The 16,732-nt window shown below is 36.0% G+C and overlaps 1 protein-coding gene across 4 annotated transcripts in view; it reads left to right on the top strand.

The window, feature by feature from the left end:
- INVS (inversin) overlaps positions 1 to 16,732 on the top strand; it is a 186,380-nt gene that overhangs the window by 67,464 nt on the left and 102,184 nt on the right. For all 4 annotated transcript variants that reach the window (XM_081280878.1, XM_081280876.1, XM_081280879.1 and 1 more), the window contains exons 4-5: positions 8,741 to 8,914; positions 14,152 to 14,319. In XM_081280878.1, coding sequence (XP_081137004.1) covers positions 8,741 to 8,914; positions 14,152 to 14,319 — 342 coding nt within the window. The remainder of the gene's footprint in view (positions 1 to 8,740; positions 8,915 to 14,151; positions 14,320 to 16,732) is intronic.

The following is a 16,732-nucleotide window of genomic DNA, read 5'->3' as shown; positions in this document are numbered from 1 at the left end:
TCTAGAAGGATAAGTGCATATGGAATGAATTTATAGAGATCCATTATATCCCTTACTTTATAGCCCTTATATGAGAATTCAGACAGCAGGTTACTCAATCAAATGGTCATTGTGGATGTTTATGACCTAGGACCATATTACTTGAACAAATAAGCCTAGGGAGGTGAACCAGAAAGTTTCATCTCTAAGCCCCCTTTTGGTTGGGCTGACACCTAAAGGATCCACCAGCTAGACCAGTCTAAGATTGCTTTCAGGGAAAAAGAAGAAGCATCAAAAGCCGGGCTCACTGGCACACACCTATAATACCAGTGGCTCAGGAGGCTGAGACAGGAGGATTGCAAGTTCAAAGCCAGCCTCAGCAAAAAGCGAGGCACTGTGCAACTCAATGAGACCCTGTCTCTAAATAAAATACAAAAATAGGGCTGTGGCTCAGTGGTTGAGTGCCCCTGAGTTCAATCCCTAGTACCAAAAATAAAAGTAAAAAAATTTTAAAAAGAAAGTTAAAAAAAAAGAGAGAGAAGCATCATTACCAGAAATGGACAGAGCAGAATCCCAGATTTTCTAAATAGATGTATATAATCCCCCACCACTTTTGTCCTACTTATTTCCCAGGAGGGTGCAAGGAACCCATTCTAGGGGTGACTACTTTCTATAACCAAACTGTCTGATTCAGGTATGAGGACCAGAAAGAGATAGCAAGGTAGAGCTAGAAATATTTTTTAGTTTATTTTCATGTAGGTCATTCCTTCTCTTAACAATCCCAAATCCCTCAGGATGATAGGAAGCATGGAATGACTATCAAATACCATAATTGTTGGTCCACTGTTATGTGATCTTTGTGATAAAAGGCACATCATGGTCAGACCACCAATAGTCTCTAAGCCCCAAAACATGAAATGGTTTAGTTTCAAGGGCCTCAGTGCTATGGCTGGAGTAGGCTGGAACAATGTGTCTGTGGTGGTGAGACACAAAGTAGGTCCAAGAGAGTATGGTCAAAGGTCCCTGCCAGGAACAAACAGAAGCATTGTAATATGGCCTCCTTCACCACAAGAGAAAGAGAACAACTTGGCAAAAGACACAGTCTAGTATGTAGTGATATCTTCTGCACAAAAAAAAAAAAAAAAGAAAAAACTTTTTATTTTGTGTCAGTCTACAATGATGGATTCATTGGTGTTATCTTGTACAATGATGGATTTAGGTAGCAAGCAGCCCATGACCTGGGTAATGGAGAATTATTCTGCAACTTGATTCTGGTGGGTCTTATCAGAGAACAGGCCCTTATTGTTTGCTTCTACATGAGTGACTCTGACTCTCTGATGAGCAGCCACAAATTGTTTCCACAGTTCGTAGCCCCAAAGGGGAATGTCTTTAATCTACCATCTATAGTCTTCTAATTATCAGAACTGATGACTGCAGCATTAGCAACTACCCAAGGTTTAGTAAAGATATGACTAGTCCTTAGGAGTATTGCCTAAAGTAAGGGTAATGACTTTCACTCCAGCCCATGGAGCTAACTGGCCCTTACCCCCATCAATATTTGAAAGTTATCATTGAGATTGGGTAATTACTGACTCCCAATGGACATCATCAGGTTCTTAACTTAACCATCCTATCAGTAAACCAGGCTGAGGCATTCAGGTCACCAGTAAGCCAACAGCTTTGCTTCAGAGACTGGCCACCTCTATGCCAAGTGTTTAGTCCTCAGTGCCAAACAAGTCAGGCTGTAGCAGGGATCAGTTACACAGCACAGTAGGCTCTGTGTTATCAAGGCTTTGAACTCACTTTCACTTTTGACTAGTTGCACTAAACCAAATGAACTTCCAGTGTTCTCACTCCACCTAAAGTTCTATTTCAAATGGCAAGATCCTTGTTGATCTCACTGTTTCTACTTTGAAGATTCCTTGACTTAGCAACCACAACCACATTGCCTTTTAGCTTGTTGCCCTAACATCATGCTAACATCCCTTCTTCTGCCTTCCCCAAGGAAGGCGAGCAAAGATCAAAGCCCTATTTGGGCAGCTTACTTTAATCCTGCCACTTACCATTCAGACTCACTCACAGATAGGGTAGTGGAGTCTCTCACACCACCAACCTTGTCCACCCTTGGGCATGATCTCAAGGAGTCTTCCCATCCCTGAACCTGAGGATGGGACTACAACGCTCTTTCCTTATTCTTCAAGAATACTGTCCACATTTTATCCTTTTTTACTGTCTTGTCAATTGTGGGATTTAATTTTACCTTACAAGGTAACAAGTTAGCTGTACAAGACACAAAACTTTATTACCAGTGGCATAGCAAGTACCATGAGTATGTTGCATGTTGGCATCCATTTCCCTTGTCCCCAAGTACAATGGGGGCAATATAGAGGACTTGGACATAGCACATAATGGGTTTGCATGATATCTGAAGAATGCTGAATTTAGGGAATCTCCAGCTTTTAGTGAGTACTAAGCAAGCCTGCTTTTTGTGGGTGATATTACTTCATTCCTCAAGATCACTCTTGCAAACTCAACTCTGAGAAACAGCCCCAGTATAGAGTCAAGACATGCCCAGTAAGTACATACAGAAATATTCAAAGCTCATGACACATTTCTTCTTCCAACACTGTGTGGTACTTCCAAAACTGATTTGTGTCTGTAACTATTACAGAAAAGTTTTACTGATAATTGTGACCTATATACTTCCTAGGGACAGTAATCTTTTTAAAAATTAATATGGCAAATGCCTTGAAAGTTTATAAATATATAATTATATAGATATCATTAGAATTAATGACAAATCATGTTTCTATTATTTCCATTTCAATTTTAAATAATATATTTTGGGCATATAATATGGTTATTATTTAGAATAAAATATGACAGAATGCCTTCTTTACATTTGTATGTGCTATTATCAATATAGTTATAATATTTCCAGGACAAAATTATATACAGACCTATAAATGAACTAAAATATAGTGCACATTTGTATGTAAGTGAAAAATAGTTTACTCCCTAAGTACAATGAGGGTAAATATAAGAACTTGGAATATAGAACAAGAATGCAAAGAAATTAATGGAAAAACAGTATTGTTTTTGGTAAAACATCTGGCCCCTTTGGTATTTCAGTGAGAAAAGGGCTGCTAGAGACCATGTCAGCCAAGGTTTAAGCACTGGAATTTGTTAAAGTAATTGTTTCATCTGAAGATTAGACAAATAGCAAAGGCTCTTAGTAGCAAGATATAAAAAATATGGTAGTCATTTGGGAAGGAAATGTAGAGGTTCAGAATGTTTTGAAGATCAGCTTCCAACTGTTTAGAAGTCAGTGATAAAAGAACTTACCAGAAATAGCCTTATTGAAGAATATGATTTCATATATATCTGGCCCAGAAGATAATACCTTCAACTAAATAATGGAAAAGCAGTTGTATTTTTGCTAAAGCAAAGAAGATATTTATAACTTTTGGATATTCTTTTCCTCAATGTGAGTCTATAGCCTTAGAGGAATCTGTATAGAGAAGTGGCGGGAACAGGACAAAGCCCAAGTTGCAGGACTGGGAAGCTATCTACTGGATGAATGACAATAATTACAGTATCCCTGGTATCACTGCAGATAGGGCTTGCAAAAGTCTTTCTAAGACCAAATTCTTATAATAGACAGGGAGCCAAGTATAAACAAATAGAAGGGTAAAGAAAGAAAAAGGAAAGAAAAGCAAATAAATTTAAAATCCACTTAAAGCAAAGATTCTAAAATATATGAAGAAATCTAATGCTAAAAAAGCTACTAATTTCATCGTTCAGATTATGAACTTATTTCTAATGGAAGAGCTGAAGAAAAGCTAAAAGATGAGTTGATTAGATTAGATTAGTTGCACAAAGAGAGATGACATTTGCAAGACCAAGAGTTAGTGTCCAAAAGGTATAAAGAATTCCAGTAAGAAAAAGATAAACAGCCAAGTTCCAAAATCAGTAAATAGTACAAAAAGGTTATTCACAGAAGAAGAAAGAAATAGCCATCCAAACGTTCCCCCTCAATTAGGAAATGCAAATTAAATTTATAATACAGCACAACTGTATTCCAATTAGACTGGCAAAAGTTAACAAGTCTGACAAAACAAGGTGTGACAAGGATATGGACAAACAGGGATTCTCATATGTTAGTAATGAGAATGCAAATTGGAGTAGATATTTTAGAGAGCACAACACTTTCAGAAATTTACCAGGATATATATACAAGAAAATTCATTATAGTACTGTTTGTAATGGCGAAAAATGAGAACTATGCTAAATATACTGCTTTGATTAAAAGATGAACAGTGATTTATTCAGAACCATATTTATAAAGATAGAGAACATATAAAACAACTCCAGGTAGTTTTGGAGATTTTATGCATATGTAAAAAACATGTATACACATTCATTCATATACATATTCATACATATATATACATATACATGCATGTAGACATATATATGAAATATAAAATTCATTGGGATGATAAATGCCCTATTCAGGATCATAGACTGTGAAGAAGGAAAGAATATAATTGGGGACACAAAGGGAGCATTAACCATAACTGTTAAATTTTATTTCTTAAAAATGAAAAAGCAAAATTCCAAAATTGTTTGCTCAAAATCTCCTATCATTGTCATTAAGATTAAATAGTTATATGTTGGCTGGGGATGTGGCTCAAGCGGTAGCACGCTCGCCTGGCATGCGTGCGGCCCGGGTTCGATCCTCAGCACCACATACCAACAGGGATGTTGTGTCCGCCGAGAACTAAAAAATAAATGTTAAAAATTCTCTCTCTCTCTCTCTCTCTCTCTCTCTCTCTCTCTCTCTCTCTCTCTCTCTCTCTCTCTCCTCTCTCACTCTCTAATAATAAAAATAAATAAAGGCATTGTGTCCATCTCCAACTAAAAAAAAAAAAAAGATTATTTAAAAATAAATAAATAAATAGTTATATGTTTTTTTTTCTTGAAAAGGAGTCTATCCTAAGAGAACTAGATATTCATATAAAGTTCAAATTGGCATTTGGGGCTGATTTGTTTCTCGGATTTACTTCAAGTGCTATTCTCCAGGTCAGAGAACTTTTTCATTATCTTTCACCCTTTCAGAGATTATGCCCCTTTTCATACATTTGGATACAATCCAAGTGTCAAAATCATTCATATGATAGATAAAAGAAGTTCTTGGGGTTAATAATTACAGAAAGATGAAGATGAGAATTATGATTACCTGATGAAATAAACACACACAATTTTATTTACTGTTTCATAGGTGTTTGGTGATATTTTCACATTTTAGAGGCATACTGTACCTGATTGTATCACAGTAATGTCCTTACAGTGACTAAGTCAAGACCTTTCTGTAATGTCAGATTTTCTTATTTCTGTCTATTTGCCATATTTCCTTAAGAATATGTACTCTTTTGAGCTGGGCAAAGTGGCACATGCCTGTGATCCCAGCTACTAAGAAGATAAAATAGGAGGATCACAAGTTTAAGGCCAGCCTGGGCAACTTAATGAGATCCTATCTCAAAATAAATTTTTTAGAAAAGAGTTAGGGATATAGCTTAGTATGTGAGGCCCTGGATTCAATTCCTAGTATCAACCACACATACTAACAATAACAAAAAATAGGTGCACACACATACACACACATGCATGTACACACGAGTACATATATACACATTCTCTTTTAATCTATTATCTTCTTCACTCTTATACTATTTCTTACCAAATCAAAAATTATAAAAACAGATCCAAAAGCAAGCAGTTCTCACCTGAGAATCAGTTTCTGTGTGGCCCTAAGAGGTGGTACCAGATGATTAACTTCCAAATCCTCCCCAAAGTAAGATTATTCCTAAAAACTGAAGAAGTATTCATTTCAAACAATACTGAGGAAATATTGAGACATCTTGCTTGTTTATGTATTGAGAGGGCTTTATGAGAAGCAAAATAGCCTATAACATGGGTCCCCAGAGTCAAACAATCTTCTAAGATCTACAAATTAACTTGCTACCTCAAGCTATTGTCTTCCTTTCCTGTTGACACTGGGAATATCCTTCTGGCTTTGGGAAGTTTTGTTGTTTTGTTTTGTTTGGCTTTTGCTTTTGATTCTTTTTGGTGTTAGGAATCAAACCCAACCCAATGTGGAGGTTGTCAGAAACCTGCTGGATATAGTCATCTTGGAAGACCGTGGCTTCATGTGTACTAGGCAAGATGCTCTACCATTGAGCTAAGCCCCAGTCTTTCTCCTGATTTTGGCTTTCAAATTTCCCTTCCCTTTCTGCCCCAGATATTGAATTTGCATATGATAAGTTTTAATAAATACTTACTTGTCAGAGTAAAGAGGTCGACCTTGAGCCAAGTGAATTTCACTGTTTCTAGGGGCAGCTATCATAGGTGATACCTGATAGGTGTCTCTGTCCTTGGTCCTGTATTATCAGTATCTGTAGGTAGGGAAGATACATCTTTCTCAATGTAAGGTGAAAAAAAATAAAAAGGAAAACCAGTATTTTTATCATTCCAACTATTATACCGATTCCTCACCTTGTTTCTCTCCTTAATCACTACTAAACTGTGAATACAATTAAATCTATCTACTGCCCTCTATCATGGGCCATTCTTGGTTCCACTAGGCCATCTATATTCTGTGGCCTCCTTCACACTAGAAAACTATTCATAGTCATACTAACAGACATTTGCTGAGCATTTGTTTTGTACACTGAGTACTTTTCAGATATTATCTATCTCATTTCACATGCATCATAACTTTGGTACCATAATTATCCCTGTTCTACAGATGAAGAATCAGAGATAGATACAGAAGGATACCTTATATCGTAAACATTTTCCATGATTCTTCAGTGAGGAGCAAAGATGAGACTATGTCAAAGATCTTTCTATTAAGTAAAGTGGATACAAACATCATACTATTTTCTGCTTCATAACAAGACTCAATTAATGCTTGTTGAATGAATGAATGAGTAAATATTGCTGGTATGTGCCATATTTGTGAAGGTAGAATCCCCAACATAATGTAAAATGTAAATATGCCAAGTACTGTGTCTCTACTCAGTAGTCACCCCACCCTGACATACATATGCCAGTTTCCTTCCTCTCCTTCCATTTCCTCTAATTTCACAATCAAAATGATTGTCTGATTGCATATCTTTAAAAGGTCATGATAAATTATTCTGTAATGTTTGAAATGTTATGCTCAGAAAGGTCAAATCTTATTTTTTGGTATGAAGTGTCATATAGATTTGTTTTTCCTCGGCACTTTTTCTTTTTTTCCAAAGATGTGAAGAAATTTAGAGCAGGGTGCCCTCTTGAGGAAATTCTAGCACTTTCCTTCTCAAGAACTGACAGAATAAAATGAGAAGTCCATTAATCATTACACTATTAACAAAGTTCAAATAAATGAAATATTAAAAAGTAACAATAACCAGATACCAGTTATTTGAGAATTAAGGTTCTTAACTCTGTGATATAATACAGCACTATAAATAAGAATTTTTAAATGAAAACAAAAACTTCTGAAAGATATTTCATGTCTTCATTCTCGCCTACTAGTCTTTCATGTAATTTACTTATATTTATTAAGCACCTGTTTTGTGCCAAGAACTATGGTGAGCACAGAGGTCAATGAAACAGCTTCTGCCTTTGTCAAACTTATAGTTTGTGAGGGAGTTTGTGAAAGGAAGCGAATATATATGTAACTACAAACTGAATAAAATACTATGAAGGAAATGGAAAGGTAGTAGGATAAAGAATAAGAAAATAAGTTCTATTTAGGGTTGTCAAGGAAAGTCTCTCTGAGATGAAATCATTAAGCTGAGTCAGTTTGTTCTTCCGTCCATTCCAGCTGTGCTCCTCTAACATAGTCTTGTGCACTTCCTTCTAACCTGGGTCTTATCTCTCCTTGTCTCTGTCCCAACCCATGGGTTAACCCCTGTGGGCAAGTAAGCCAGTCTCCTTCATCCTTCTGCACTTCTATTACCCTAGGTAGTCCCCTTTACCTTAGAGCCTCACATCCTTCACCCTGGGTTGTCTGTTTGATTAAGAGGTATCTTGCATCATTATACTCAAAGACCCCACCTCCATAAAGGCTAAGGTCCAAGAAGATAAAACAGATAACCCTGCCTTCCACTATGCTTTGTGTAGGGAGAGACAAGTAAGCATGAAGTAGGCCGAAAACTTGATCAATTGTAGTACTTTTTGGTCATGTTGACCTTGAAACATATAGAAGCCTCCCAGTCAGAATTGGAAGAAAGGAATTAGATCTCAGGAAAGAACTGTATAGAACTATTTTTAGAGAGTTTTATTTTGTCTCAAAGCTCCCACGTTATACAGGTTTACTGTATAATGGTTGTCCTGGATCCCCAATATTATATTGTTCTAGCCCTTGTACCTAAGTTTCTTTCTCTAGATGGGTTTATTCTACAAGATTAGAAGATTTAATTGATACAGAAAGTATTACCTCTAAGTGGATGGCCTACAATGACTTCAGGGTTGGAATTTAGGTGCCCATTTGAATCTGGGATATGAACTTTGAATAGGCTGCTTTACTTGTTGAAAAAAATAAAACAATTGCTATCTTAGTTTAGTAGTATCATAAGTATTTTTCCTTTTATTAAGTTCTCTGAATATTTTGCTCTAGGACAATGATTAAAATACTCAAAACATGTAAAAATTTAAAAAATGGCTCCAAAGTAAATTTCTTCATATTGTTTCTTTTTGTTTTATTTAGGGAAATTATCGTTTCATGAAACTCTTACTTACACGCAGAGCAAACTGGATGCAAAAGGATTTAGAAGAAATGACGCCTTTGCACTTGACCACCCGGCACAAGAGCCCTAAGTGTTTGGCACTTCTGCTGAAGTTTATGGCACCAGGGGAAGTAGATACACAGGATAAAAACAAGGTAATAGACTGGCAAAGTCTAAGACAAATGAGAAGAGAAAGCAAATGTTTCCTTTTATGAAATGAAACTTCAAGAAATAAAGCCTAAATTACCACCCATACCTACGGTAGAAGAACTCCATATCTCCATCCATTCCAGGAAAGTATTTCATTTAAGTTCTGTTATTTTAGCCTCTTCGCTACCATGTAGGTACTATCATCTCCTTTTTATAGATGGAGACACTCAAGCTCAGAAAGATTAAAATTTTGCGCAAGACCCAAGTGATAGAACTAGAATTCAAATCCAAGCCTGTTTAACTCCAAAACCCAATATTGACAGAGTGTCATGATAATTAATGTAGTGGTTAGGCTCATGGTACCCAGAGCAATGTCCCAAGGCATAGTGGTCTAATGGCCTGGGCTTTGGCATCAGATTCCTTGGGTTTCAATCCAGAAGCCACCACTTACTTGTTCTGTGTCCTTAGGGAATGCTTAATTCCTATATGTCTCAATTTTCTCATATGTGAAAAGGGGTATTCAGATTGTTGAAAATAAGGGATGGGGCTGTAGCTCAGTGGGAGAGTAGTACTTGCCTAACATGTGTAAGGCACTGAGTTTGATCCTTAATACCATGCAAAAATGAAACAAAGGCATTCTGCCCATCTACAACTAAAAAAAAAGAAAAAGATGGTTGACCTCAAAGTGGATCAAGCATCTAGGAATTAAACCAAAGACCTGCTTCTCAGCAAAAGAAACAATCAGTGAGATGAACAGAGAGCCTACTAGAATGAGAGCAAATCTTTACCACAAGCACATTAGATAGAGCACTAATCTCTAGGATATATAAAGCACTCAAAAACCTTAACACCAATAAACCAAATAACCCAATCAATAAATGGGCAAAGGAAGTGAACAGATACTTCTCAGAAGATAATATACAGTCAATCAACAAATATGTGAAAAAAACGTTCAACATCTCTATCAACAGTATACTACAGAGACATAGCCACATCAATGTTTATAGCAACACAATTCACAATAGTTAAATTGTGGAACCAACCCAGACACCCTTCAGTAGATGAACGGATAGGGAAACACTTGTATATAGACACAATGGAATATTACTCAGCAACAAAAGAGAATAAAATCATGGCATTTGCAGGTAAATGGATAGAGTAGGAGAATATAGTGCTAAGTGAAGCCAATCCCCAAAAACCAAAGGCCGAATGTTTTCTTTGATATGAGGATGCTGATTCATAATGGCAATTGGGGGGAGCATGAGAGGAATGGAGGAACTTTAGATAGGGCAAAGGGAAGGGAGGGGAAAGGAAGGGGCATGGGGGTAGGAAAGACAGTGGGATGAGTTAGACATCATTACCCTAAGCACATGTATGAAGAGAGGAATGGTGTGAAAATACTTTGTATATAACCAGAGACTTGAAAAATTGGGCTCTGTATGTGTAATATGCAACGAATTACATTATGTCATCATATATAACAAATTAGAACAAATAAATAATTTAATTTAAAAATTATTAAATAAAATGAGATAATACATACAAACTGTTCAATGCTTAGTGCATAGTATACTCTCAATTAATGCTCACTGTTACATAACTATTAATTTAATTTTAAGTTCTAATATCTGATCTAGCATTTATTGCTATGTTCTCTGTTACTAAATTCTTAAATTTTGTACATAATGGTCATCTTTTTGATTGATGTTCTAAACGTTCTTTACCCGAGGTAAAAATGTAGTCATTAGTTAAACAAGAACAATAATTTTCTTTCTTTCCATCAGGTACTTAGTCATAGAGTCTTGTTAACTCCAGTGCTCCCATGTAATTAAAACTCTTATAGCCAGGCACAGTAGGACGACAAGCCTGTAATCCCAGCTGCTTGGGAGGCTGAGTAGATGATCATAAGTTCAAGGCCAGCCTCAGCAACTTAGTGAGACCCTGACTCAAAATAATTCTTTTTAAAAGAAAGGCCTGGAGATATAGCTCAGTGGTAGAGCTCCCCTGGATTCAGTCCCCAGTACCACACACACACACACACACACACACACATATACACACACAACATTAAGATTAACTCCACTAGTTTCATATTGAATAATCTTTTTGCTCTCATAGTGTTTATATAGTTTTCAAGTTTTGTTTAGTAGTCACCAGAGTTCTGAGGTCAACTTTTACTTTATAGTAAATATACATTAATATTGTTCCTAACTCATGGTATCTACAGTGGTAATATTTCACTAGAAAAAAAAAGGGGAGGGGGGATAGTAGGGGATAGGAAAGGTAGCAGAATACAACAATTACTAATAGGGCATTATGTAAAATTGTGGATGTGTAACCGACGTGATTCTGCAATCTGCATTTGGGGTAAAATTGAGGGTTCATAACCCACTTCAATCTAATGTATGAAGTATGATATGTCAAGAGCTTTGTAATGTTGTGAACAACCAATAAAAAAAAAAAAAACAGTTCGATTCATCCACAAAGAACCATTAATCACTTAAACCTCCCATGTCTTTAAGCTTTATAATATCTTCCTCAATGTATTCTAGGCACTTCCTGCTGTCTTCTAGTATCTCTATGGTTCTGTTTTTGGACAGAAAAGGGAGTTTATGTAGTCAGACAGATGAAACAGAGCTGCACATTACAGCAAGTCACAGAGACGACAACAAGACCAGAGCCTAAAGAGTGATTCTTCAAAGACCATCTGTAGTAAAGGATCAGGTGTTTTGTGGTTTTTTTTTTTAATTTTCAATGTCACAGATCAATTATTTTATAACATGCATTAAAAATGAACAACAAAAATCTAATTAAGAAGGACAAAGAACTTGAATAGACATTTCTCCAAAGAAGATACACAAATGGCTGAATTGATGCACGATCATTAAGAAAATGCAAATCAAAACCAGTGAGCTAACACTTTACAACTGTTAGTGTGACTATTATCACAAAAACAGAAAATAACCAGTGTGGGAAGGATGTGGAGGAATTTGAATGCTAATGCCTTACTGGAAGAAGTGTAAAATGCTGCAGCTACTATACAAAACAGCATGGCAATTCCTCAGAAATTAAACATAAAATTACCATATGATCTGGCAGTTCCAGTTTTGGATAAATACTCAAAGAATTGAAATTAGGAACTCAACAGACATTTAGGCATTCATGTTCAATAGCAGCATTATTCACAATAGCCAAAAGATGAAAACATTTGGGACTTACCCAAATGCCCATTGATGGATAACTGGATGATTAAAATGTAGTAGCTCTCTGTATATACAATAGAATATTATTCAACCCTAGAAAGGAATGAAATTATGAAATATGCTACAACACGAATAAACTGTGAAGAAACATACTAAGTGAAATAAGTCAAACACGAATGGATAAATACTGTTTGATTCTACTTACGAAGTACCTAGGATAACCAAATTTATTCAGACAGAAAGTAGACTGATAGTTGCCAGGAGCTGGGGGAAGTTAAGACTGGATAGTTATTGTTAAATGGGAACAGAGTTTCAGTTTGGGAAGATAAAAAATTTCTGGAAGTGTAGAGTATTGATGGTTGCACAGTGATCTGAATGTACTTAATGCCACTGAACTGTCCACTTAAAAACAGTTAAAATGGTGAATTTTCTATTATGTATATTTTAACACAGTAGTCAAAGAATTACTAAAACACAAAAAACAAACATTTAAAAAATAAGTTCAAACTTTTTACTATTAGGCTGAACAGACATATTTTAATAAATATAATCAGAATAAACATGACATAGGAAAACAAAGGATGATTAATAATTGCTATTATAGTTGTGATTTTACTGTGTTCCACAGTTGTTATTAAACAAAACTAACAAATTAAATCGACTTTATATTAAATGCCTGCAGGTACACTTTGAATATATGTGTCAGATTTTAATGTGACAGATGAGCTTGGTTCATGCTCATTAAATTATCTAATTCTTGATTGGACTGATGGTTATGCTGTCAGGGATAATGTACATATAAACAGTTCCTATGTTTTTCCTTAGTAATTCTCCTAATAGCAAAAACAGTCTTATGTCTGTTCAGAGGTATGTGGATGAGTATTTAGAAATGATTTTCAAGCAGTTTCAACAAATTGAGGATGATCATTTTATTTGAAATAAAGCAAGTGTTGCTATACTTTCAAAATGTATCTTTTCTTCAGTAACTAGGTCTAACAGTTATCCTATAAAATTATAAATTTAAATTTATCTTTTATATAAAGAATGGATTCTAGATCTATGAACTTTCTATGGATATATCTTCTTTTTAAAAAATATTTTTTAGTTGTAGTTGGACACAATACCTTTATTTTATTTATTTTTATATGGTGCTGAGGATCGAACCCAGCACCTGGCACATGCTAGGTGAGCACTCTACCTCTGAGGCACAACCCCAGCCCCTATCTTCTTTTTTGATAGATATTAAAATTAAAATCAGTCTATCAAATTCTAAGGTACTTGGTGACAACCAAATATACAATGTATCAAGCTTAGTATTTACTTCATTGATAATTATTCATAATTATTGGGCAGTTTTTATCTTTCTTAGCTGCTAGGAGCCACAAGCAAATAATATGATGCATGGCCAGCTAGCCATTGAGATGATATGATTATGTTAAGATTTACATTCATATGGAAATTGGACTCCTGCTGTTCACCTTGGCCTGCTACAGGACTCATGTTACGGGACTCCTGGAGAGTTCCCATTGTTTGGGGAAGAATAGTAGGAGGGAATTCCGGGGGAGGTTGGGGGGGGGGGTCCGGTAGGCGCGCGTGGGTGGACCGGTTTTGGCTTGCCGGCCCACAGAGTATTGGCGGCTTTTTCAAAAATAAAGTTTTGTTCCTGCTGGAGTGGCTCGTGATTCTGTGCCCAGCCAGACTGAGGCAATTGCTGGCCCTTACGGGAAAGAACCCGCCACCTTGGCGTTATCAGATGACTGTTACCATTAAGAGGTTGGACTCTATAATCAGACCACCTGGGTTAAAATCTCAGTTTAGCCACGTACTACCTTTATGTTCCTGAGTAAACTACTCATCTTCTTTGTACTCTTTTTGTATCAATCACATGCAAATTAAAGAGTACTTAGCTCCCAGAGATGTCATGATGACTGTGTGGGGTAAAATTATAGAACTCTTACACCCATGCCTATTACACAATAATAGCTTGGGGCTATTCCTTCCTAATATATAGTTCTTTTGAGATCCTCTCGCTCTTTCAGCAAACAGCTCTGCATTGGAGTGCCTACTACAACAACCCTGAACATGTGAAGCTGCTTATCAAGCATGATTCCAACATTGGGATTCCTGATGTTGAAGGCAAGATCCCTCTCCACTGGGCAGCCAATCATAAAGACCCAAGTGCTGTTCATACTGTGAGATGCATTCTGGTGAGTAGAAAAATGCTACTGGACCCGAATGGCCATTTTTGGAAAAAAAAAAAATCTCCTATGAAATATCTAATGTGTACAAAAGCATATATATATTTATACGTATTATACAAAAAAAATCATGAAAGAAAAGAACACAACAAACATGTGGACTTATCCCCCAAGACATAGAGCATTTCAGTACCATTGTTTAAGAGCAGAGTTTTCCTGAGTTCCAATTTCCAAATACATTCAGTCCTCTGATGCTGTTCTCACTCCTGACCCCCATCAACTACTTTCCTGAATTTATATTTATCATTCCCTTATTTTGCTTTATATTTTAAATTAAATAATAAGTAGATATAAGCAAGTATCAGGGAAATGCATGTGTACTATAAAGAATAAGGAAACAACAGATTCATGTACTTACCACTGAATTTTTAAAAAGGTACACTACCATTACCATTGAAGTCTTCTGGGTAGAGTATCTTCCAGTACCATTCTATTCTCTGCTTCCTTCTACTGATTTTCATTAGTTTTAAATTTTATATACATGAAATCACATTGTAGATATTCTTTGTAGTGTGATTTTACTTGTTCAACCTCGTGCTGGAGATTTTATATATGCTACTATGTGTAGCTATAATATATTAATTTTAACTTCTATGTAGTATTCCATTTTATGAATAAACTGTATATTATTTTATTATCGATAGACATTTAAACTATATTTTTGCTGTTTACAATCACTGTTACTTTGAGTATTTTTTAAAATAATCTGTGGAATATATTTGTTTTTTTTCAGTTGTATAGGAACGCAATTGATTTTTTGCTCATTAATTATATATCTAACCTATTTTTATTAATTTTGAATACTTGTCAGTAGATTGTATGAGGTTTTCTAATCACTGTGTCCTAACTTCCAACTTTACATAGTGTCATCGCTATTTGTTTTTAACACATAAATTAGACTTTTGAAAGTGTTATTTTGTATATACAATGATTATTTATTTTTACTTGCATCCTACCTAATTTTTTCTTTGCTCTTAAGTCTTCCTTCTGGAATTATTACCTTCCTTCCTAATATATAGTTTTTAAAACTTCCATTAGTATAGATATATAAGTGGTAAACACTGTTTTTTGTTTGTTTGCTTGGGGGAGTGGTTAATTTTTTTTTATTGGATGTTCACAGCATTACAAAGCTCATGACAAATCATATTTCATAGATTAGAATCAATTGGGTTATGAACTCCCATTTTACCCCAAATACAGATTGCAGAATCACATCGGTTACACATCACATTTTTACATACTGCCATATTAGTGACTGTTGTATTCTGCTACCTTTCCTATCCTCTAATATCCCCCCTCCCCTTCCCTCCCATCTTCTCTCTCTACCCCATCTACTGTAAATCATTTCCCTCCATGTTTGTTATCCCATTCCCCTCGTAAACTCTTATATGTAATTTTGTATAACAATGAGGGTCTCCCTCCATTTCCATGTGATTTCCCTTTTTTTCTCCCTTTCCCTCCCGCCTCATGTCTCTGTTTAATGCTAATCTTTTCTTCCTGCTCAGCCTCCCTGTTCTGTTCTTAGTTGCTCTCATTATATCAAAGAAGACATTTGGTATTTGTTTTTTAGGGATTGGCTGGCTTCACTAAGCATAATCTGCTCTAGTGCCATCCATTTCCCTGCAAATTCCGTGATTTTGTCATTTTTTAGTGCTGCGTAATACTCCATGGTGTATAAATGCCACATTTTTTTATCCATTCATCTATTGAAGGGCATCTGGGTTGATTCCACAGTCTAGCAATTGTGAATTGTGCTGCAATGAACATCGATGCGGCAGTATCCCTGTAGTGTGCTCTTTTAAGGTCTTCAGGAAATAGCCCGAGTAGGGCAATAGCTGGGTCAAATGGTGGTTCCATTCCCAGGTTTCCCAGGAATCTCCATACTGCTTTCCAAATTGGCCGCACCCGTTTGCAGTCCCACCAACAGTGTACAAGAGTACCCTTTTCCCCACATCCTCGCCAGCACTTGTTGTTGTTTGACTTTATCATGGCTGCCAATCTTACTGGGGTGAGGTGGTATCTTAGGGTGGTTTTGATTTGCATTTCCTTGACTGCTAGAGATGGTGAGCATTTTTTCATGTACTTGTTGATTGATTGTATATCCTCCTCTGAGAAGTGTCTGTTCAGGTCCTTGGCCCATTTGTTGATTGGGTTGTTTGTTTTCTTATTGTCTAATTTTTTGAGTTCTTTGTATACTCTGGATATTAGGGCTCTATCTGAAGTGTGAGGAGTAAAGATTTGTTCCCAGGATGTAGGCTCCCTATTTACCTCTCTTATTGTTTCTCTTGCTGAGAAGAAACTTTTCAGTTTAAGAAAGTCCCATTTCTTGATTCTTGTTATTAACTCTTGTGCTATGGGTGTC

This window comes from Spermophilus citellus (genome assembly GCF_964194105.1).
Source record: "Spermophilus citellus genome assembly, chromosome: 2".
In the NCBI taxonomy this organism is placed as follows: domain Eukaryota; kingdom Metazoa; phylum Chordata; class Mammalia; order Rodentia; family Sciuridae; genus Spermophilus; species Spermophilus citellus.
Note: the sequence above shows the minus strand (reverse complement) of the source record. Positions and strands in the feature narration are given on the sequence as shown.